This window comes from Tachypleus tridentatus, chromosome 13 (assembly GCF_004210375.1).
Source record: "Tachypleus tridentatus isolate NWPU-2018 chromosome 13, ASM421037v1, whole genome shotgun sequence".
In the NCBI taxonomy this organism is placed as follows: Eukaryota; Metazoa; Arthropoda; class Merostomata; order Xiphosura; family Limulidae; genus Tachypleus; species Tachypleus tridentatus.
In genome coordinates this window covers 127,353,799-127,377,878 of record NC_134837.1, presented here as the reverse complement: position 1 = coordinate 127,377,878, position 24,080 = coordinate 127,353,799, and the positions used below count along the sequence as shown (strand labels likewise).

The window sequence follows — 24,080 nt, the reverse complement described above, 5'->3', positions numbered from 1 at the left end:
TTAACAACCATCCAGAAACTTTTAAAATGATTTAATATAATGATTATCGGACAACTATCCAGAAACTTTTAAAATGATTCAATATAATGATTATTAGCCAACTATCCAGAAAGTTATATAAAGATTCAATATAATGATTATTAGCCAACTATCCAGAACGTTATATAAAGATTCAATATAATGATTACCAACAACCATCCAGAAACTTTTAAAATGATTTAATATAATGATTACCAACAACCATCCAGAAACTTTTAAAATGATTTAATATAATGATTATCGGACAACTATCCAGTCAATCATCTTCTTTTCTGGAGAACTCTACCGAGTGACTGTTCCAGGTGATGTATGTGTAACTCTACACTTTGGTATTTTCTTAGTATTCATGTAATCATTCATAAATTAAGTAAAATATCACAAAACGAAAACAAAACCAAATGTTTTTGTTGTTTTTTATTCGTTTTTAATAACCTTCATTTGAAACTGTTTTCAGTCTTTAGTGTATTACGTCGTATCTGCGTTAAAACAGAATTTTAAAAATCTGGATTTTTTGAGTTATAAGAAAACGATAAAAAAAAAGCCATTTTGTTCTGCTATAAACTTTATGGAGAGTTTTGAAGTATTGAAATTTATCGTTGCGAACACTCCTGAGAAAAACAAAACAGTTTATACTCTGTGGCTTTAGTTGGTTTATTTTCTGACAATTAACACTGAGCCAAATTGGAAATCAAGGGCAGTCATCTAAACTTGTCTTTCTTGTAACTTATTCGCTAAGACAGTTACTACTGAGCACAAAGGTGTCTTCTGCAACTTCTAACACTGTGAACATTTATAACGTAATAACTCGTGTATTCTCCTTTACAAAACAAAATAAAAAGAATCCGATGCGACCCCTGAAATTATAGTTCTTTTTATAAAATCTTCCCCAACGAAGTAGTGATAGAAACTGAACGTGACATAAAGTGATACATGCTAACAGTGAAAACTCAGCCGCGTAATACAGTATTATTTTAGACTCTTATTAGGCCTGAGGGCTATCTGCGCTAGCCGTCCTTAATTTAGCAGTGTAAGATTAAAGGGAAGGCAGCTAGTCGTCACCACCCACAGCCAAATGTTGGGCTTACTCTTTTACAAACGAATAGTGGGATTGACCGTAACATTATAATGCCCCCACGGCTGAAAGGGCGAGCATGTTTGGCGCAACGGAGATGCGAACCCGCGACCCTCGGATTACGCGCACGCCTTAACACACTTGGCCATGCCAGGCCCCTTGCGGTAAGAAGAGTGAGTGATAATCACTCAATCAAATTAAAAAGAGTCAGGAATTTACAACATATACAGTTTAGAGATATGCGAAAATAAATGAAAGTTATGGTTGACCCCGATATTTTCGTTTAAAAAATCAAAGAACAATATAAATGGACATTGCCCTGAAAAGGACCTGACTAAATTTATGATATCACTCCAGCCATTCTGTATTTAAATCGAAATACATTAATATAGCCACTCCAACAAAGTTATGGAAGGAGGAAGAGGTCTAGTGTACCTGACCCTCCTGGGTATACAAATAAATATACCCAAATACCAGAGAGAGAGAGAGATTAAGAGCTGAATGTTAACAACGGATAACAGAAAGCACACCTACAGCCACAACTTCACCGCTACCTCTTCCTACAAAGATACCCTAATCATCATACAATGTATACCATGTTCTATGCAGATACATAGTGTGTTCTCAAAGCGTAAACAAAACTTTGTGTGAGGTAACAATGAATAGTGTAATAATATGTTATGTTATAAATAAATTGTGTGAAAATTAGGATTTTGTGTCATTTTTATGGCATCCACCCACACATTTTTTTAAGTTCATAACACGGACAAAGGACTAGTACCTCAGCCTCTTAATACAAATATCCGGTAATAAATCAAAATCTCACAAGAGCTAGAATTTACTGATCGAAAAACTTCTGAAAATTCACAAAGACTAAAATAATAATAAGAAGTTAAATTCAATAAATTTCATTTGCTAAAGGTATAAAAATTTTATTTTGTTACTAAGCGCAAAGCTACACAATGGGTTATCTGTGCTATGCACATAACAGGTATCGAAACCCGATTTTTATCATCATACGTCCTCAGATCTAACAAAAATCACAAAAATAATTTCCCCGAAAGAGGTCGAAGGTAGCCTAGTGGGGCAACCGGTTTTAACTACTCACACCATAATACAGTAGTGTGTCGTCTGTCTTGTCAATCAGTAGACAATAAGGTGACCTGATATAAGGGCTGCTTAATGTTGCAGTTTGCATTTATAAAACTTGCTTATGCCATGAATCACGAAATTAATTATTCACTTAGTAGGCTACAACACAACACGACATATGAACTTCAAAAACTTTGGTTCGTGCAGAACTTCTTTGTGTGACATTTAATAAAACATTGAATTTGAAAGGAGTCGGGCGTGTTTTATCTTGATCAAAACTCAACCACATTTTTTTATTGTTTATTTGAAACTTATAGAATATGTACCTGAAGACACTTAGTAAATTTTTTAAAGTGTAGTATCTTGTAAAACATTTTCCTATATGGAGTGTAACAGCACAAAAATTGCACATGTCTCGCGTTTCACTTCTTTTCCCATGGGCAGTACAAACTCTTCAGAATCTAGTAGGAAGTTTATTTCTTCCTGTAGATGAGATGAACTCATGTATACGCTGCTTTATGTTACCAGACAGTCTTCCGGGGGATCCTTATGTGGTTCTCTCCTTCTACCTCCAGATGATGGAAGGAGTTCTTTTCCTTCTAATTCCAGCAGTCCTTCTTTCTTTTTTCAGTAATCTATTCTCTTGCCAATCAATCTGTTGATTGAGAACTTTGTAAATTATATATGAATTGGAAAAGCTGTAATTTATTAAATAAAACGTTATCTCTTTTGTCAACTTCACTGTTTTTTCTGAGAATGGTGTGGTATGGGAGGCACTAATTTCCAAACTCAGCACCTTTCATGTGGACATCGTATTGGAGAACACACACGGGTATTTTGTTATATTTCTTTTTCAGTTATTCTAGTTTTCTTTTCTGTGGTAGAAACTGATGAGTCATAGATAGTTAAAACCATTCTCACTTCTCTCTTTTCTTTCATATGAAAACGAGAACACCATCTCTTCTACAAAAAGCGGTTTCACCTTTTTTCTCATTGTTGAAACTTCAAGCTTGGCGGCAACCCTTTGTTCCCTCTGACTGTTCCACAGACTCTTGTTTTATGTTCTAGTAACAGATTTACGATGGAAGTACTGTTATACTGTCCTGGTATACTTGGTCCACAATCCAAGATTGGGAGCAAGAAGTGAATGAACAGTTCCCTCCAGTATTTTCCTTCACCAGTATAATCCTCCATATTGTAAAGATAACCTGTGTCACTCTCACACCATTCTCACCAGCAGACCATATTTTACAACGTTTGCAGGGTTGTATGTTCAGAATTTTAGATGTCCTCTCCAAGGAATCGTGCTCTCATCCAATGGCAACTGTTGCTTTGATTTGTATAGTGTCCTGAATTTGATGAATTTGAATAGTCTGTTTGAAGACTAATCTATTTTCTGATTATCATTGATAATGTCCAAATTTGTTTAAATCTGTTTGGGTTCATTATCTGCAAAAATATTGGGCTGACTAAAAAAGGATATGTTGACCAGTAATCTTTCCAGTTTATTTCATTGTCTGTCCCATTACTACAATAAAGTTTGTGAATTTCCTCATGTCTATAGGTGTAACTTCAGATTATTGAACTCCTTTAGATAACGTTTTATCTTTCTCCGCAATTTGTTTATGGTGGTTACACATTTCCTGGTAAAACATTTCAAAACAAAAATGTATTCTCAAGACGGCTTGAGAATACATTTTTATTTCAAATGGGTTTCTCGTCATCATGAATTCCAAAACAAGTCGTTACCAAACATTATACTTGTTATGACAGTAATACTTTTGAGTTTGTAATGGAGTTATAGCGACCCATGGATTTCCTTCAAACATTTTCAACTTCGGTGGAATATCTCTTTCTGACCAGTTATTACAAGGGGAAACGATATCACTAACTGTAGAATCATTGTAACATTCTGACTGAGAAACAACAGAGAACACAACAAGCTTATGTATCTTTGTAGGCCTAACAACATCACTGTAGCTAGAATTACTATCAGAATGATCCACATCAAAATCTTCATCTTCTGTTGAAAGATCTAACAAATTATCATCAATAATTATTTCATCTTCACTCAACACATCAAGTATCGTAAGCAAAAATCGGAAATATAATAACCAATCGATTCCATTCAATCTCAAGGTTTTTTTTCATAAATGACAAACAAAAAACGCTTTGCACGAAAAACAAGTAAACTGTTGACCCGTCTGCGATGTGTGAAAACCATGGTTGTTCCATAAATACTATAATCTTTTTCAGTTTTTTCTGATAAAACTATTTTTTTTCTGTCTTCGTTAATAATTTTACGAAAAGAAAAATCTTTAGGAGTGGTTACCCTTTAGATAAATAAATGGAATAAATTTTCATTGATGTAAACAGTAAACAACAAATAACAGCGAAATACATCTTGTGATAACAATTTTATGAATGTTTTGCGCATTTATTATAACCTAAAATTCGATGAAAACATTTCGTTTCTTCAGTAATACATCGAAGTAACGAATTACATCTGTTAGAAACATGTGCAAAATGGGACTACATATATATATATTCAAATATTTATTGATGTCCCCCAAAAAAGAACAAAAGATAGCGCTAAACTCAGAGTAGTAATACGTTTATTGATTAGCGTATAATAAACATATAATATAGTTTATTAATCGTGAATATTACAAAAAACATAGTGAAAATAATAAAGGTTATTTTGGAGGATTTAGTTTTTTTTACTCTCTTGCTTTTATTTTTGTTCTTTAGTAAGCTATAAAACAATGACAAAAGTGACGTATAATTTTCTTCATAACAAGAATAGGCTTAAGCCAAAAGAATTTCAAGTAGTAATGAATATAATAATTTCAGCACATATTGTTGAATGATAGTAGGTGGAAGCTATGACAACAAGATATCAAAAACGTCTTTAAGTGTATATCTGTATATATATATATATTATTTAACATATGTCGGCTTTAAATATGTAACTAGAAATAAAATTCATGAACCTAGTCTACAGAAAATAACTTATTTTGTGAAATAACAACAATGAAACAAACCAAAGTTAATCGGGTAATTATTTCTGAGAAGAAGAAAAAAACTGTTTGCGTTCTGTAGTAATTACAAAGCTATTAGGGCTTTGTTGCTTTGATCACTATATTAAACTCCGCTGTCTCTAATTTTGAGTATTAAGCAGGTAGGAAGCACTCGCGAGAACCCTACCACCCACTAACAATGTTAAATGATTGTTTGTTACTCTCATAACGCAAATACAGATTAAGGTGGGGTGAATATTCTTTTGGTATCGCATGGATTCGAACATGTTTTAAAATACAAAATCGCTTATAACGAAGCCAATGTTTATAAAGTGAACAAACTAAACATTTTCTTACCGATAAAACTTGAATTTTATGTTTCATTTCTTGTAGCTTTTAACACGTTCTTCTACTGAGTGAAGTCACCAGAATCGCGTATTTGTCGCCAGTGGGGTCATTTCAATATTTACAAAACACAAAACTTACGAAAGTCTTGTTTTAAATGTTGTGTCATCAGAAAGTGCATCGCCTTAATTATTGTTAATTGTTACAGACTTCATACAGATACATACGTGTTGTTCACACAGCTTACCTCTGTACTGTCGTCAGCAGACACTTCAGTGCAGCCAGCTAGGCAGGGAGATAAGTATGTTACCCCGTCACTGCCGCAAACAGGAGAGTACAAACCAGGTCGACAATTGCAAGTATGGTTGCAAATATTGTCAACAGATGACGCCATGTTAGAACTGAAATAATTTTAAAATGAACCAAATTCAGAGCGATGGTTATTACTTCACTCACACACACACATACACATAAAAAGAGAGAGAGAGAAAGAAATTAAAAGCAAATAATTTGTAGAAAACCATTATACTACGATAAATTAAATCCGGAGGTTTTAAACAGGATAATGTATTAAAATGTATCAGTTAGTAGAACTGAAGATATTTAACCAATCTTTTCCACATCATATATACATTCTTTCAAAAAAGAAAATGAGGTAATTTTGGCTAATTTATTGCTATAACAGAATATTTCGATAGGTTTAACGTCCAATATATTTTAATATTGAATACGTATGTCTTTAAATATAATAAATATTTCACTTAGAAATAATATATGTACTTATGCACGAAGGTATATAATATCATAAACTTTCACACTACAATAATCTCAGTCACGACAGTGAAGCCAGAACAAGAGGAAATCATGACTATCTGCGGTACATAAAATTCTTTTAGGCAGAACTGGAGCAAATTAATCAACCATACCTTTTTTCCCCTTTTTTTTTATTAGCATTACCTGATTCAGTCTTATTACTTATCGGGATCTCTACAAGCCTACCGTCACTCTGAAGTTTTTTTAGACGGAATTAGAGTTAATTAATATATGAAACCTTAGTCGTAATCAAATACATCGATCAAAAGGATATAACTTCCTGAGTCCAAAATTATTACTAGATATAAACTCGGTCAAGACATGGCGGATCTATAAGCTAAATGTTTGTACTAGAAAAAAAAAAACGAACAGCAAGAACTAGAGCCCTTCTGTGAGCCGATATGCCGCGGCTAAAAAATGTGTTTGCAGTAGAAATATATGACAGCAAAATTCGGGATACGCAAATTTTACATTTCTAGAACACTAACAAACCAAATCAAGCCGCATTATTGAACAACCATAACTTTGGAACAGCTAAAACTTCTGTGTGTTCGAAAACTGTAATTACGAATCTGAAATATCGATAAAGTTTTATGATATTATTATTTTTGCACAGTGTTATAATTGAGCCTATAAACTTTTTTAATATGCGATACATTCATGTTTCTTTATTTACAGATATTTTAACGACATAGTTTGTTCACATCCCATTTCAAATATATATATGTGTGTGTACAAAATTTGACAAAATATAAACTTTATATATGACCTTTCTCGTGAAGGGTCATCTATACTTCTCAGCCATTACAATTTCGAAAGACTGCACATTCTTGGCACATGGCCAAAACCTTGTGTTCTCGAGCGCAGTTCTTTCCACCTGGTGAGTTTTTATTATGAAACGCTTAAAACCTCATTAATCAAATCTTAAGAATTTAATTCAAAATAAAATATATAACAATAAATATTATTTTTCACATTAGAAAACTTGTGCCACTTTGTGACATTTCAAAGATTAGTAGAATAAAGAATTTGTATTACGTCTGTTTTATTTTAATGTTGTGTAACACATGCTATTCTACAAAGCAGCAATAATTTGGGACTCCAGTTAAAAAAATATCAAACTGTAAATCTTGAGACGTGCCCTTCTTAAAGACACATCCACTAAAAATAAACAAAACAAAGCAAAAAGGCTTAATTAGCTTTTACGTCTGCCTTTCGAATAATTTGGAATGTCTAGCACATTGCGTGATAGTAGATATAATATTTTTCACTCAACAAAAATCATTATTCATATACATAGAATAAGTGAAATTGTTTGACACAAGCGCTCTACCAAAAATGTATTTTTTTTGTGTATTAATACCAAACCAATACATATAAACTAAACTTCACCGTGTAACTGTTTGCTTAGCGATTACTTTCATTGAAGATTCAAATACCTTCTTATAGTAATACAAGATTAAATTCAATTTCAGTATTCTAATTATTTTTTCGACGTTTGTTCTCTTAATGTAGTATGTGTGAAATAGTTTCAGGTTTCTATGATGTGAAATATTTAAAATTATTTTAGTTTTATTAAATGTCAACTGCTTTTTCTGGTTTATACGATATGAGTATTAGTAAAGTTAACCTCAGTTGTTTGTTTTCCTTTTTTTCCTTTTACCGGGACTTCAGGTTTTCAATCTATGCCTTCAATGATTGGAGGCCTTGGCTTCATTGTTTGCCAAGCATGTGAGATCAGATGATATTCATTTACTGGTTACCTATTTATTTGTTTGATTTTGTTTATTTCTTGTGGTTGTTGCTTTATAGCAATAATATCTGACTTTTTTTTTTCCAGGTATCGAATATTTGGGTATTTATTTTCACGTTTTCGTTAAATCTAAGGTAGTTTTAATAAACTAATCATAGAAAATAAATCTTCAAGGATGGGGTTATGTTTTGGTTTTACTTACGCTAGTAGAAGCCAATTACTTATCTTAAGAACAGAAAGGAATTTAATCGTAGACGTACACTCTCTTACCGAGTATCATCTAAGCCTACTTTGATGTTTACAGGACATCCTATCCACATTAAAATAACCATTCCCAGGCAGTAAGCAAATGTCGCTAAGGTAATCCATGTAGCCACAATCCGAGCTCTTGGCTTGAATCTCCTCATTAACGTTCCACTAAAGAAGATCCCCACACCCATCACTAGGATCCCAGCCATCCCTGAAGAAGGATATAATATTACATTAGTTATATAAACATCTATAACCCAGTCATAAAACCATTTTTTATACCAAAATATATTCAACATAGGAATAATTCGTTGTTTTTAATTACTGCCTTAGTTTAAGCTTATCAGTAATTAATATCAACATAGCGTTAGAAGATTCTTTCATTCGGATAATCAATGCTAATATCAATTAGAAGATACATGTAATCCAGCAGTCAATTATAAGTAATAAAGTAATCAACCCCAAAGTGCATGAGAAAGTACGTATAATCGAGTAGTTAATACTAGTATTCTATCAGAAGATTCAAAATTGATGGCTTAATAAATCTATTGGGCAAATTCTTCCAAGTTCATCAAATCCTGCCTGTAGGATAAAAAAAAAAGTTCCTTTCTAGAAAAAACGACAAAATTCCGTTCGTATTTCTCTTTATTTATTTAAATTCAATAGTTGCATAATTACAGTAATTATAATTTTTATATTTACACAGAACATTATAATTAATAAAGAGGGCCCGGCATGGCTTGATGGATAAGGTACTCGACTCGTAATTCCAGGGTCGCGGGTTTGAATCCCTATCGCACCAAACAGCCGTGGGGGTATTATAATGTTTTGGTCAATCCCACTATTCGTTGGTAAAAGAGTAGCCCAAGAGTTGGCGGTGGGTGGTGATGATTAACTACCTTTTCTCTAGTTTTACACTGCTAAATTAGGGACGACTAGCGCAGATAACCCTCGTGTAGCTTTGCACGAAATTAAAAAACAAACAAACCGCGTGCTATTCTACAGTACAGCCTCTAAGAATTACTGATTGTTGCCAGTTAATTTTTAAAGAAAATACTGCCATTTACCTTTATTGACTTCGATATTTACATTAGTCTAAGACTTTTTACTCTTCTTGATGTGAAGTCTTTTTTGCCAAAATAAAACTTTAAGTTTCTGTCAAAAATAAGATTGTTTGTAGTTAGGCACAAAACTGCACAATGAGCTATCTATCGGGTACTGAAACCCGATTTATATCTTTGTAAGTCCGCAGACACACCACTGTGTCATTGGAGTGGGAGTTGTGTATGTAAGAAAATGAAAAAAACTGCTGACATTAGGCTGTTCGTAGAATAACAATGGATTTAAAATCTTAACTGTAATAAGAAATTAAAAACTTCAAAAGCAATTTTATTAATCAACATAGGAACCTAGTGAATCTACACACTTTTGCCAACGAGAAACAAGATTATTTATGCCATGACGATAAAACTCTGAAGTCCTGGAAATCTAAAATTCCCTAAAGCCATTCTCTGTTGCTGTTCTGTTGTTGAATCTTTTGTCCTGTAAAAAGTTGTCGTAATGCACGAAAAAGTGATAGTCGGTGGGCGACAGGTTTGGGGAGTAAGGAGGATGACGCAATGTTTTATAATTTGTTGAGCTTCTGGAGCGTCATTTGAGCAAATTGTGATCGATCATTATTATGAAGCATGATTGGTGCTCTTTGATTGACTAGTGTTAGCATTTTTTCACTCAACGTTTTATGAATTTCTTTTAATTCTTAACAGTGAGCCTACACAGTGATATTCTGGTCCTGGTTGAGCAAGTTGTAATGGATAATACCGGTCACAGACCACCATATACTGACCATAATCTTCTGTTGGTGCAACTCTGGCTTTGGGAAACGATTTGGAACCTCGTCACGGTTGAGCCATTCTGCAGATCGTTTTAATTGTCATAAAGAATCCACCTTTCCTCACAGATGACACTTCGATCAAGAAATGGGTAACTTTTTTTGCGCAAAATCAGCATAGAGTACAGCTGAAAACGACATTTTTTCTGATTTTCATTGAGTTTATGTGGAACCTGCTTTTTCATTTTTCTAATTTGCTCAAGATGGTACAAAACTGTGAAAATGCCAACACTCGATCCTTGTGCCATTTCTTAAATATCCAACACACCAAACATACTCGTTTTTTCAGCCGCGGGGACGTTACAATGTAACAGTCAATCCCACTATTCGTCAGTAAAAGAGTTGACGGTGGATGGTGATGACGGTGATGGAGATAACCCTCGTGTAGCTTTGCGCGAAATTCAAAACAAACTTTATTAAACACTGGATTGGAAAGACTTTTATAAGGGTCGTTTTAGCGTTTCGTAATTAGGATGAAGAGAAACGTTTCTGAGCATTCCGGGTAGTTTTTCAGACTCCAGATATCCTTCGGGGCCTTGAAAGATATGCAATCTAAATAACTGCCATGATTGGAATACAGTCAGTGTTATAGAAATGAAAATATACCACAGATTTACTGAAACCAGCAGTTTTTATTTTATTCTTTGTCGTTTCACGTAACATAAACAAGTTAGAAAATAGTTTAGGTAAATATGTTATGTTTCTTTGTTTTTTGTTTGTTTTGGAATTTCGAACAATGCTACTCGAGAACTATCTGTGCTAGCCGTCCCTAATTTAGCAGTGTAAGACTAGAGGGAAGGCAGCTAGTCATCACCACCCACCGCCAACGCTTGGGCTACTCTTTTACCAACGAATAGTGGGATTGACCGTCACATTATAACGCCTCCACAGCTGAAAGGGCGAGCATGTTTGGCGCTAATGGGATGCGAACCCGCGACCCTCGGATTACTAGTCGCACACCTTAACACGCTTGGCCATGCCGGACCTATATGTTATGTAGGTTAAGAAATATGAGGACGTGGGCTCGGCGTTACGTTTGAACGTTTTTAACGGCAAGGTTCGATCACTGCAGTGGGCAGAACAAAGATAGTCCGTGGTGCAACTTTGATCTTAATAAGAAAATATGTGAAATACTAAATGTAATTCCGAATGATGCCAGAAAGTAAATAAAACCGAAATTAAGAGTAACAAATATTTTCATTTCTTACTTTTTAAGTTCGTATGTCGTGCTGTGTTGTAGCCTAGAGAGTGCATAATTCTTCTCGTGATTCCTGGCGTGAGCACATTTTACTTACGTTTGAACAGTACAAATTTCAACGTTAAGCGTTCCTTGTGTGACGTCATATTAGTGTCTACTGACTGACTGACGACACACTACTGTATTAAAATAAGTAACCCTTCCAGTCGGCCCCCTTTCGTAGAAATTAAGCAATTATTAACACTATTTCAAGAGTGCAGGTTATATTATTTTATCATTTTGTACCAAGAGTGCACGTGTGTTAACATCAACTCGACATTAACTGCAACTAGAGCACTTGCTTTTACAGACTGACGATTGTTTGTTTGTTTGTTTTAATTTCGCGCAAAGCTACACGAGAACTATCTGCGCTAGCCATCCCTAATTTAGCAGTGTAAGACAGGATGTAATGCAGCTAGTCATCATTACTCACCGCCAACTGTTGGGATACTCTTTTACCAAAGAATAGTGGGACTGACCGTCACATTATACCGCCCCCAAGGCTGAAAGGGCAGGAATGTTTGGTGCAACGGGGATTTGAACCCACGACCCTCAGATTACGAGTCGAGTACCTTCACCACCTGGCCACGTCGGTCTCCTCTCTTATTGACGACGATACATCTCCTTTTTCCCAAAATATTTTTATGTCGGTTACATAAGAACCTCTATTATTGACGATACACCTCTGCTAGTATTTCTCTTATTTCCTTTCTTCAAAAATATTATTTTAACAGTTACATTACAATCTCTACTGCTGGCGATTCACGTTTGATAAAGTTCATTTAACTTCTGGTGTCGAGAGTGTATGTTACTATGTAAACCTTAACCTGTATAGCGAAAATTCCATCAATGAAAATTTAAATCTAGTTCCATATCTATCGAAATATAACAAGATGCTGAATAGAACGTCTCACCTGAGATTATATTGGCTTTGGTAGGGTTCAACTGAAATTGAGTTTCCAAGTATTTTGGTAAAAACGTGTACAATCCTGCTACAGGCATGATGTGAAGCACACTACTGGCTGTCCTACACAGCAAGACTTCATTTTGAAGTAACCGTCTCATCGCCTGAGGAAAAGCTGTAAATAGTAAATAAATAGATAAACCAGAAACCTGCTAAAGTTATTTTGATATATGCAAGAAAATGTGAGCTATTGAATTTAGGGTTTAGTGTGTTGAAAAATACAGAAACTCTCAACTCGATGACATTCCGAAAGATCCGACAATTAGTTTCTTGTTTGTTTGTATCAGAATAACGTGTTATTTTGTTGTTTAAAAAATAAAATAAAATAAAATTTCATAATATAATGGAAAATGTCAGTATTCACATTGTGGTTAAAATTACCAACAGTTGTCTTTATAAAGAAATATTGGTATTCACATTGTGGTTAAAATTTCCAACAGTCATCTTTATTAGTGAATTTTATACATTATGTAAATAAAAGGTTTCTATCTACCTAAATAGCACCATTCTAGATTTCTTTTTGTACTAAAGTGGAAACCGAAAACCTGGTTTCATTCTTTCAAGGAAACGCTAAAACTCATATATATGTATGTATTCTACTATAATACTGAAGATAAAATTTGAAATCCCTAAAAATACATCTCGGTTGCCCCACCCCAGTTTGCCTTCTCATCTGAGATATCAAACTAGATGCGATAACATCAAGAATATTTAAAAAATACAAAAGATTAGACATAGAGATCCATTTAACACACAACTCAAATATATCTAAAATATTACATCTTAAGTTCAGTTACACGAGTTTTTTTATTGTTTCCACATTATTTCATTAATTTGCCCAACATCTTTCTCAGTTTGTTTTCTTTAACAAATCGATTGGGTACAAATATTTGGAATTCGCCCTCGTCCGTTAGTACGTCAACAAATTTATCGTCAAACTGAGGTTGTTGTTGTTTTTTTTAGACTTCAGACAGAGCATTTATCACACGAATTTATTTCACACAGACTGGTAGTTTCAATATTAAATTGATCAATAACGTTGAACATTTTTTATGCTTCTCTTTATTTAAATAATTTATTATAAACCCAAAATGAAAATATTATGGATCTTGTATAGTGTCTCTTCCATATATATATATATGTAACTTCTGTCATAACTCAGGCTTAATATTTTCTTATTAACTTCAATAAAATGTTTCATTCTTTGAGCTTCTCACTAGACCGGGCCCGGCATGGCCAAGCGTGTTAAGGCGTGCGACCTCGTAATCTGAAGGTCGCGGGTTCGCATCCCCGTCGCGCCAAACATGCTCGCCCTTTCAGCCGTGGGGATGTTATTATGTGACGGTTTAACACTATTTGTTGGTAAAAGAGCAGCCCAAGAGTTGGCGGTGGGTGATGATGACTAGCTGCCTTCCCTCTAGTCTTACACTGGTAAATTAGGGACGGCTAGCACAGATAGCCCTCAAGTAGCTTTGTGCGAAATTCAAAAACAAACAAACAAATTCACAAAACAAACAAACAAACTCATTAGACTTATAGTTTTATACATTTCTTTCTGATCTAAAAAGTAATCTTTATATTCATCTAATGTAAAACAAATAAATCTTTTTTTATTTTTTCTCTGTTTTAACTTTAATTGGAGCAGTCCAAGTGTATTTACTAAAATATCTACAACTGTTAAAAATAGTTCGTGTAATTATTGTGATATTTGAATTGTCTCGTTTCCTTTAACTCCGATTCTCATTGGTCATCAGTTCGTTACAAAAAACCTTTTTTTAAATTTATATCTAATTGGCTTAGGTTTTGCATATTCGTCCTGCTGATGTAAAAAAGTATATTATTTTCTTATAAAATAACTGTGTTTTGTATACCACTGAAACTTCTTTCTGGATTATAATAGCAAATTTATGCAATTTATTTTAACTTCTGTTTTTAAATTGACGCTTTCCTTTTGGAACACAAGCTTTACATACGCCTTTAACAATAGTTAAATTATGTGAAATAGGTTATTGAATATTGTTTTAAAATTTTTATTTTATACTTTAAACAGATCAAGACCGAATGTTTTATTGGGTTTAATAATTGGCTTTATAATTCCTCGAGCAGCTCTTTCACGTAAGGTTCGATCTTCAGGAAATTCAAATCTTCTATGAATTCTTGATCACATATATGTCCATCATTTGTAGCTTGTGATTTACTACAAGTAATATTATGTTTCTTATATGGTTAATTTACTCTGTTAATGTCAGAAACACTCCTAGCTAGATGATTTTGTGTTCAGTAAATGGTCCATATTACTGAAACCTAGATAAATGCATTTCGTGGTAATCTAATTTATGTTGTTTCCACGCAACCAGATCACATCCTCTCACTTATATCCATTTAATTTTTCTCTTCCATTGCAATATTCTCATGGAAAGTATTTCAATGTCTTTTTTGTGAAATAATTCTCCTTTAAAGTAATTTATTCTTCTATACTATATTTACATTTAAATAAACTTGACATTTCTTTGTAAAAGTTAAGATATATTTGTATATTTATCAATTACACAGACGGAAAGAAGGAATCAGCAGCCACCCCATCCTCTTCCCGTATATTTCATCTCCCAAATAAAGTTTTGCTCCGAGCTAATACTCACTATAAACAGATCAACAGATTAATTTGATAAACAACCATTGAAAACATTTTGTTTGTTTGTTTTGAATTATTCATTATCACACTGATATGTTTACGTTTTTCCCAGATCTTCAATATATCTTGGCATCTACTGCGTAAGCGTAGTCTGAATTGACTTCCACCAGCCTTGACTCACCCACCCCTCAACACACGTACATTTTTATTATAACACTTGTCTGTTAAATTCGCATCGTAAAAGTAATCAAAACATTAATATCTCCCAAAAGGCATGGCCAAGTGGATAAGGCTCGTAATATTAGGGTCCAGGGTTCGAGTCACCGTTCCATCAAACATGTTCGCTCTTTGAGCCGTGGGGGCGTTATAATGTTACGATCAATCCCACTATTTGTTGGTAAAAGAATAGCCCAGAAGCAAAGAGAAGTATATTTCTGCAGCAACTAACCCTGAACTCTCGGATTCATAGTCATAGCATGCTGGCCAATAGGCCAAACTTGGCTCTATTCATATCGAAACCTTCTCTCAGGACAATACTCTAGCATAGTTTAAAACTGCAGTGTAGTTTAAGTTATAAATGGTATTGACAATAACGAAGCATAGTTATTTAGTTCGAAAATATTTAAGTATTTCTTTTTTACATTAATCATAGAATTGAGGATAAGTTAGTTTACCGTTTTTAAATACAATTTGATAAATTAAGTACTTGCTAATTACAGGGTCTCTAATAAAATATTTACCAGATATAAAACGTAAACAAAACTCAAAAATATATTGAAATTAAACCCACTAACATATTATTCCTCATTCGCTTGGTTAGAGGTAAATTTACGGGCTTACACTTTAAAATTGAGGGCTCTATTCCCTTAGTGTGTTCCCCGCTGGTACAGCGGTAAGTCTATGGATTTACGACGCTGAAATCAGAGGTTCAATTCCCTTCGGTGACTCAGCGGATAGCTCGATGTGGCTTTGCTATGATAAAACACACACACATTTCCCAAGTGTATAGAATGCAGATAGTCAGTTATGTAGTTTACATTAAAAAAGGCCAATCTCACACATTCTATATTTGTTTATTTGCACATAAGCACAAAGCTACACAATGTGCTCTACTCACCGCGGTATCGAATTCCAGTTTATAACGTTATAATCCCTCGGACTTACCTTTCGCTCACTAGAAGAGATGATCTACTTAAAATGACAATATTTTTCCCTCATCAACAAACTGGTAAAATGAGGGTTAAGATTAATTACATTTCGTAATAAGGGTAACAAATCTTTACAATATTTCTGTATGACTTACACTTCGAGGTGTTGGTTTTCTTCCAGTTGTGTTTACCGAGCAACGCTTTTTCCTGTTGGTTGTTGTTACACGTCTTTCCTTTCATCTGACCATTCAGATGTACGTGCGCCACCTGGCGTTGGGGAGAAGAGATAGACTGGGAAAGTTTGCGAGGGAAAGATGCCATTGGGATAACTGTTAGAAATAAGGTGGCACCAACCATACATAGACCTAACCACCAGGCACCAACCCATTGTGGATCATCTGGAGTCAGATGTTTGGCAGTTTCTTCAAGTAAAAAAAAAAGTGTCTAAATTATTTTATATCTATGTTACTAAATATTCAAACACATATAAAATAAACACATATGAATACATATAAAATTTCAATAATAAAGACGAAAAAAATCATTTAAGTAATTAAAAATAAATCATGTATTGCAAGAAGTTTTACAAAACATTCTTTGTCAAACCTTGGCTAAGCCTATCAGCTAGACTTGACAAAAACTGTTTGCTCAAAACTTCTTCAATAAACCTGTTAAACTGAAGATGACTTAAAAAGGTTGAAACGTTGATCTCTGCTTTAATTTGGTAAAAGTGTTAATACCCATATCAGACGTCCTGAGATACATTTCTCAAATTAAGGTTTTTATTTCTATTACGTTATTCTGCTGCACATATGTACACATTTTATATGTGATACAAGTAATTTCAGTATTTTCCCTGCGATAGGACATGGCCTAGTGAAAAGAGTGCGCTCGAGAGGCACTCTGAGGGTTACAAGTTCGAATACCGTCACCAACCACGCTCGCTCTTTCAGCCGTGGGAGCATAATAATATGGCAATAAATCTCACTACTCGACTCGAATATTCTGGGAGTTGGCGAACATAGAGAATATTCTACCTTCTCTATAACTAATCACTTCTTTATTAGGAACAGCTAGCACAAGTATCCCAGGAGTAGCTTCATACTATATTCAACAGTTTTGTTTCTCTGTTGTTAAACACAAAGCTACATAATAGGCTATCTATGCTGTGCCCGCTACAGGTGTAAAAGTCCGGTTTTTGCGTCATAAGTCTTTTTATTTACTTCTGAGAAGGCCCGGCGCATGGCCAAGCGTGTTAAGGCGTGCGACTCGTAATCTGAGGGTCGCGGGTTCGCATCCCCGTCGCGCTAAACATGCTCGCCCTTTCAACCGTGGGGGCGTTATAATGTGACGGTCAATCCCACTATTCGTTGGTAAGAGTAGCCCAAGAGTTGGCGGTTGGTGGTGATGGCTATCTGCCTTTCCTCTAGAAGGCCCGGCGCATGGCCAAGCGTGTTAAGGCGTGCGACTCGTAATCTGAGGGTCGCGGGTTCGCATCCCCGTCGCGCTAAACATGCTCGCCCTTTCAACCGTGGGGGCGTTATAATGTGACGGTCAATCCCACTATTCGTTGGTAAGAGTAGCCCAAGAGTTGGCGGTTGGTGGTGATGACTATCTGCCTTTCCTCTAGTCTTACACTGCTAAATTAGGGACGGTTAGCACAGATAGCCCTCAAGTAGCTTTGTGCGAAATTTAAAAAAACAACAACTTCTGAGATACTGTGTGTTTGCGTGTTTTTCTTATAGCAAAGCCACATCGGGCTATCTGTTGAGTCCACCGAGGGGAATCGAACCCCCGATTTTAGCGTTGTAAATCCGTAGGCGTACCGCTGTACAAGCGGGGGGTACTGAGATACTGAAGGGCGAGACTAGAGAGAAAGGAAGCTAATTAAAAACATTAATCGCCAAATAAGAAACTGTTAGAAAAAAATAGCCATCACTCTTATAAAGCGCTTACGACCCTTAAGTACAGAATGTGAATTTTTTTTTTGCTCAGGAACGTGACAGGAACCATAGATCCTCGGATACACTCATTCGCGCACACTATTCGCTAGTCTGTTTCTTAATGTGAATAAAAAGGTCTTTAAAAAATCTTTACACATTGAAACCACTGACAGTTTTCTACCTGGAAAGTCAAAATGCTATTAAAATAATCCAAGAAACTATATTGTTAAAATATATGTCCGTCTGTTTAAATTCCGTATTTAACTTAACCGTGTATTAAGTTGGAAACAAACAGAGCAACATCATATACAAAGTTAACTACTGGTAATGGATAATATAATTACAGAACTTACCAAAGGGAAATTTTACGTATATTCCAATACAAAATGATCCCAACAGAAAACCAAATACAGGTCCAAATATTCTGACACCAATAGTAATAGCTGAAAAGATAAAAAAACAAATGTAAATTATTTTTTTCATCTTTCCATTTTCAGTCATAAATTAAGTCTTTCGAATATACTTCTATTGACTGTCAATGTTGTTTTATATTCGATAGAACTGCGGAATGCTGTAAAACGTCACGTCATTTGTATCAAATACTGACTCCAAACTCGTGTGTTGTTGTTATTCCTGGACTGCAAAGTTTTACAAAATGAAGTATGTTTGTTTCTGGATGCAGTGCTTACTTTAAAGAAATTACAGGGTTTATTTCTAAAGAAACGTTAATATTTTTTTTACAATTGTTAGGCTTGTTTCAATTAACATGTTAACTGCAACAGTTTTCTAGGTTTTTGACGGTCTCGAAATCGTAGCGAGCTATTCTAAAAACAAATACATTCAACAACACGTGTAAGGCAAAACAGGAATGCAGCCATAATAGAACCACAACCAATACCTTCCAACAACATGAGACATTTCAGGTTATTACTTATCAGAATATACACGCAAGGACAGGTTTCGAGAACATTTAATGGCGTACACAGCTAGTCTACAATTCAAATTGCTCAAACTAATTCCTTCAGAAAAATAAAGAGAGAGAGAGGATGGATTTTGAATATTATTTTCATCTTTCAAAATTACTTGGCGAACGTTTTGAATGCTTGCATGAATGGTTATAACCAAAAACTGACTCCACGGTTGGTCGTATTTGCTCACACAAGGTCGTGATTTGGCACAAACCAAACCTAGAACTTGTATAAATTCTCTTCTTCTAACTATCGAAAGTTAGAAACAAGTTGTACAAACAACCCACTTTCTATTAATTTTTTATCTTGTCGCTCACATTTAAATGTTGTGACGTAGGTGAAGATAGTATAAATTACTGTTACGCTTTTTTATATTTTATGATCTTTGAGAAGTGAAATATCCTTGACGGAAAATAAGAAAAAAGAAAACATAATAGAGATAAAAGTCGGTGTTGTCAAACTTTCGTAATATCAGAACATTTCTAAAAGAACAATCTGCAGTAGATAATAACTACTACTATTTATAACTATTACTATTTATCGTGCATTACGCCCTCTATTTGACCTGAAAATACGAACAATTTTCTTCTCTACCTTAGATCTGTTTCTACAGTTTTTCATAATATAATTGTTTCCAGTGAATGTTAACCCTAGCTGGCCCATATTTTGAATAAAAACGTTTAAGAGGGAAATGTGATGTATATTTTTATATAGGCTTTCTTCGAATATTCTTGCCAGCACGTGGAAGGAGAGTTATTGACCTCTAGAGATCCTTCAAGCCACGGCCCGGTATGACCAGGTGGTTAAGGCACTCGACTCGTAATCTGAGGGGGTTGCGGGTTCGAGTCTCCGTCGTACCAAACATGCTTGCCTTTACAGCGGTGGGGGCGTTATAAGGTCACGGTCAATCCCACTATTCATTGGTAAAATAGCGCCCCAAGAGTTAACGGTGGGTGGTGATAACTAGCTGCTTTTCTCCTATCTTTATGCAACTAAATTAGGGACGGCTAGCGCAGGTGTAGTTTTGCGCGAAATTAAAAAAGAAACAAAGTGTTTCGAAAATCCTTTCCGGCCCGTGGAAGGAGCCTGATTTACCTCTGGAGAGCCTTCAAACCACGAATGGTGCCCTTGCCAACGTCTGCTAACGGGCGCTCTGTCCATGAACAAATTTGAATTTCAGTCTCCTTTAGTCTCGCAAAACCGCAACTGTTTATGCTACGCAGTTATCGTTCTATTCAACTGATAAAGTGGTCAAAAAATTTAGGATAACTTGGATTGCCACACAGTACACATCTGTATGTTTATAGAGTTGTGTGTACCAGTTCCTTTCGAAATAAGGGAGGTTCAATATCTTTCTGGTTTTGAATCACTTCGAATTAAGTAAATAAAGTTTGAGAAATTTGCTCTTGTAGTTTAAGTTTGTTTCGGTTCTTATTTTCGTGAACTTAATCAAAAGATGTCGTCTGCATCTCAGTGACGTGTTTGTAAACTTGCACACAAATTATAAGCTTCCGTGTTTATTCAGTGGAGTTCCACTTTAACCGTTTGTCCTGGCAGTTTTGCCGATGAAATTATAAATGAGCCTGAAATATAAGTGGAAAGCATGAAACGTGACAAGGAATCATACGAGATAGAAAGTTTGGTTTCGTTTATTTTGAATTTAACGCAAAGCTACACGAGGGCTATCTTCGCTAGCCGTCCCTAATTTACCAGTGTAAGACTAGATGGAAGGCAGCTAGTCATCATCACCCATCGCCAACTCTTGGGCTACTCTTTTACCAATGAATAATGGAATTGACTGTTACATTATAACGCTCTCACGGCTGAAAGGGGCGAGCATGTGTGGTGGGACAGGGATTCGAACCCGCGACCCTTAGATTACGAGCCGAGTGCCTTAACCACCAGGCTATGCCTGGTCTCTCGGAATTAAGGACATTGGTAAACCCATTCTGGGGTTGTCTGGGAAGAGACTTTGGATAATTTGTGGTCATCTGTCACAGGAGACCGGACTCAGATCACATTCAATCAGCATTTATCACATGCTTCCTAGTTTGAAAATAGTCGTTATGTAGATGAAAAATATTTCCTTTCTCTATAACCAGGTGGCATCTCTAATATCAATATTCTTTTTTCAGTGGACGCCAAAAGCTAATTCTTATACTAATTATAAAATTCCGTCATTATTCTGCGTGCACTGTTCGTTATCTGTGGTCAATTTTATACATTACTTCACAACGACCTTGGATTTTATAAATTTGCCACCACTAGGTGTCATTGTTATCTATTTTACTTTATTATAAAAATGAGCTCCATTAGATAGGTTTAATATGTTCATATTTTCCTTAATAAGTTGCTTACGCAGAACATTCATGATGAAATTTAGTTGATTGGACGGAAACTAAATTTCATCGGGTTTATGTTTTGTTTTAATGTTTACTGAACGTCTTCTAAGCTCTTCTGTTATAAAACACTTTGTTTTTGGAATTTTGCACAAAGCTACTCGAGGGCTATCTGTGCTAGCCGTCCCTAATTTAGCAGTGTAAGACTAGAGGGAAGGCAGCTAGTCATCACCACCCACCGCCAACTCTTGGGCGGTTTACCAACGAATAGTGGGATTGACTGTCACATTATAATGCCCCCACGGTTGGGAGGGCGAGCATGTTTGGCGCGACTCGGGCGCGAACCCGCGACCCTCAGACTACGAAGCGCACGCTTTAACGCGCTAGGCCATGCCGGGCCATAAAAGACTTTAGCCTAACGAGAAATAAAATACTGACACCAAGGCTCAACACCCGATCATGTTTTTATTTATTTATTTAACTATATTATTAACCTAGAACAGTACTGTATGTCTCACGTTGCGTTTTCTTGAATAATTTTGCAATTTCTTACAGGATGATTCGGTTATTAGACACCAATAGTTTCTTATTTCTTGGCTCGAAGGGTAAAATTAGCATTGGTAGTTATTTAATGTTTTTAAATTTACGTTTTTTCTGTTCTATTTTGCAAACTTTGTCCAACTTAAGTTTGTACTTTTGGTATGGTTATCATATGACTTGACGACTGGTATCACACTACACGTATCAGTGTCGGGGTTATCTATTTATTTAAAGCATATCAAATTCTTCAGAGTAAAGAAAATAATAATAAATGTTTAGATCAAACATATGGAGATGTATATACCTTACACACATGCTCATTTCAAGCTTTTATATTTCTGACCAACCAGTAAATTGTTTGGGGAAAGAAAGAAAGAAATTCTTTGCCAGCATTTGTTTCTTATATTAACTATAAAACAAAAATAATATATATATATTAAATGTACGTTCCCTATTTTAAATACATTTTTAGCCATTATTTATTAAAGATAAGCTACAATCTGTAACATAGTTTCAATATAACTTAGATTACATAACACAGTTCTCCCATCAGATTAAATAATAATATCGAGTTACCAAATAGCAGTTTTTAATGCGAAGTTTCAACACAGCACGAACCGAATATTTTGGAAGCTGTCAAGGGGCGAAATTAACTAACTCTTTGAAGTGCATGACTATCAGATAGTTTAGAGATTAAAACAATGTATTGAAGTCAAGAAGTTTGGTTTTGGTGCATGTGTATCAGATAGTTTAGAGATTAAAACAATGTATTGAAGTCAAGAAGTTTGGTTTTGGTGCATGTGTATCAGATAGTTTAGAGATTAAAACAATGTATTGAAGTCAAGAAGTTTGGTTTTGGTGCATGTGTATCAGATAGTTTAGAGATTAAAACAATGTATTGAAGTCAAGAAGTTTGGTTTTGGTGCAGTCAAGATAGTTTGAGTTTTGAAGTGCGTTTGGGCAAATCAGATAGTTTAGGAAAAGCTCAAGAATTTGGTTTTGGTGCGTGGGCAAAAGAGGAAAAGCTGAATGTTAAAAAACCGGGTTTCGATATCCGTGGTGACCAAAGCACTCATACCCCTTTACGTAGCTCTGTGCTTAACTTCAAACAAACAAACAGTCGTATATTCCAAAGTCTTTATGGTAGCGACAGTATTCCAAAGCACCCCATTGCCGGGGGCACAATAAGAATAGAAGACGACACAACTTAAGAGAATCCGTTTACATGTTTACCATTCACGTTAGATATGGGGTAGGGGGTACTTTCAACCTGGGACGCTCAATTTTCATTTTAGCGTAATGATTCGTTATCACCGACAGATCTGTTTCCGCTCTTAATGTTACTGCCCCACCATGAAGCTTATAAATTTAGATCACCAGAAGCACCACTTTCAGAGTCACAACTATAGCAGCGCAATTTAATAAGCTTCACAGGGACACGCTATCAGCTTCAGAACTATGGCAACATAGCTTAATAAGCATCACATAAACATCGCTTTCAGCTTCTCAACTATGGCAGAACAATTTAACAGGCTTCATAGGAACACCACTTCCAACTTCACAACTAAAGCAGCGCAATTTCATAGGCTTCATATGGTCATCGCTTCCAGCTTCAGAACTATGGCAACACAGTTTAATAGGCCTCACAGGAGCACCGCTTTCAGCTTTACAAAACTATACCAGCGCAACTTAATAGGCTTCAAAGGGACAGTATTTCCATCTCCACGACTATAGCAGCACAGTTCTATAAGTTTTTTTTTTATGGACACCACCTCCTGCTTCACGATTGAAACAGCACAGGTTGATAGGCTTAGTTAGGGTCACCACCTCGAGCTTAACAAATATAACAGTACAGTTGAATGTGACCCGAGGTTTATACTTGTCAGTGCTTACCCACTTGCATTTTGGCAGCTTTATTTAAATATAACCTAAACTCACTACATGAACACAGTACATGTATCCTTATAAATATATTACGAAAAGGGATAAGATATACTATGTCTCGTTTTAAGATTCAGGAAACGAAGTTCTGCGT

The 24,080-nt window shown here is 35.2% G+C and overlaps 1 protein-coding gene across 11 annotated transcripts in view; it reads right to left on the bottom strand.

The window, feature by feature from the left end:
- The window catches only part of LOC143236023 (solute carrier organic anion transporter family member 74D-like), a 94,265-nt gene that overhangs the window by 6,473 nt on the left and 63,712 nt on the right, over positions 1-24,080 (bottom strand). For 9 of the 11 annotated variants that reach the window (XM_076474234.1, XM_076474235.1, XM_076474236.1 and 6 more), the window contains exons 3-7: positions 18,552-18,641; positions 16,411-16,677; positions 12,426-12,590; positions 8,405-8,594; positions 5,816-5,969 (exon numbers count right to left, since the gene is read on the bottom strand). In XM_076474234.1, coding sequence (XP_076330349.1) covers positions 5,816-5,969; positions 8,405-8,594; positions 12,426-12,590; positions 16,411-16,677; positions 18,552-18,641 — 866 coding nt within the window. The remainder of the gene's footprint in view (positions 1-5,815; positions 5,970-8,404; positions 8,595-12,425; positions 12,591-16,410; positions 16,678-18,551; positions 18,642-24,080) is intronic. The other 2 variants (XM_076474243.1, XM_076474244.1) reach the window with 1 other exon arrangement.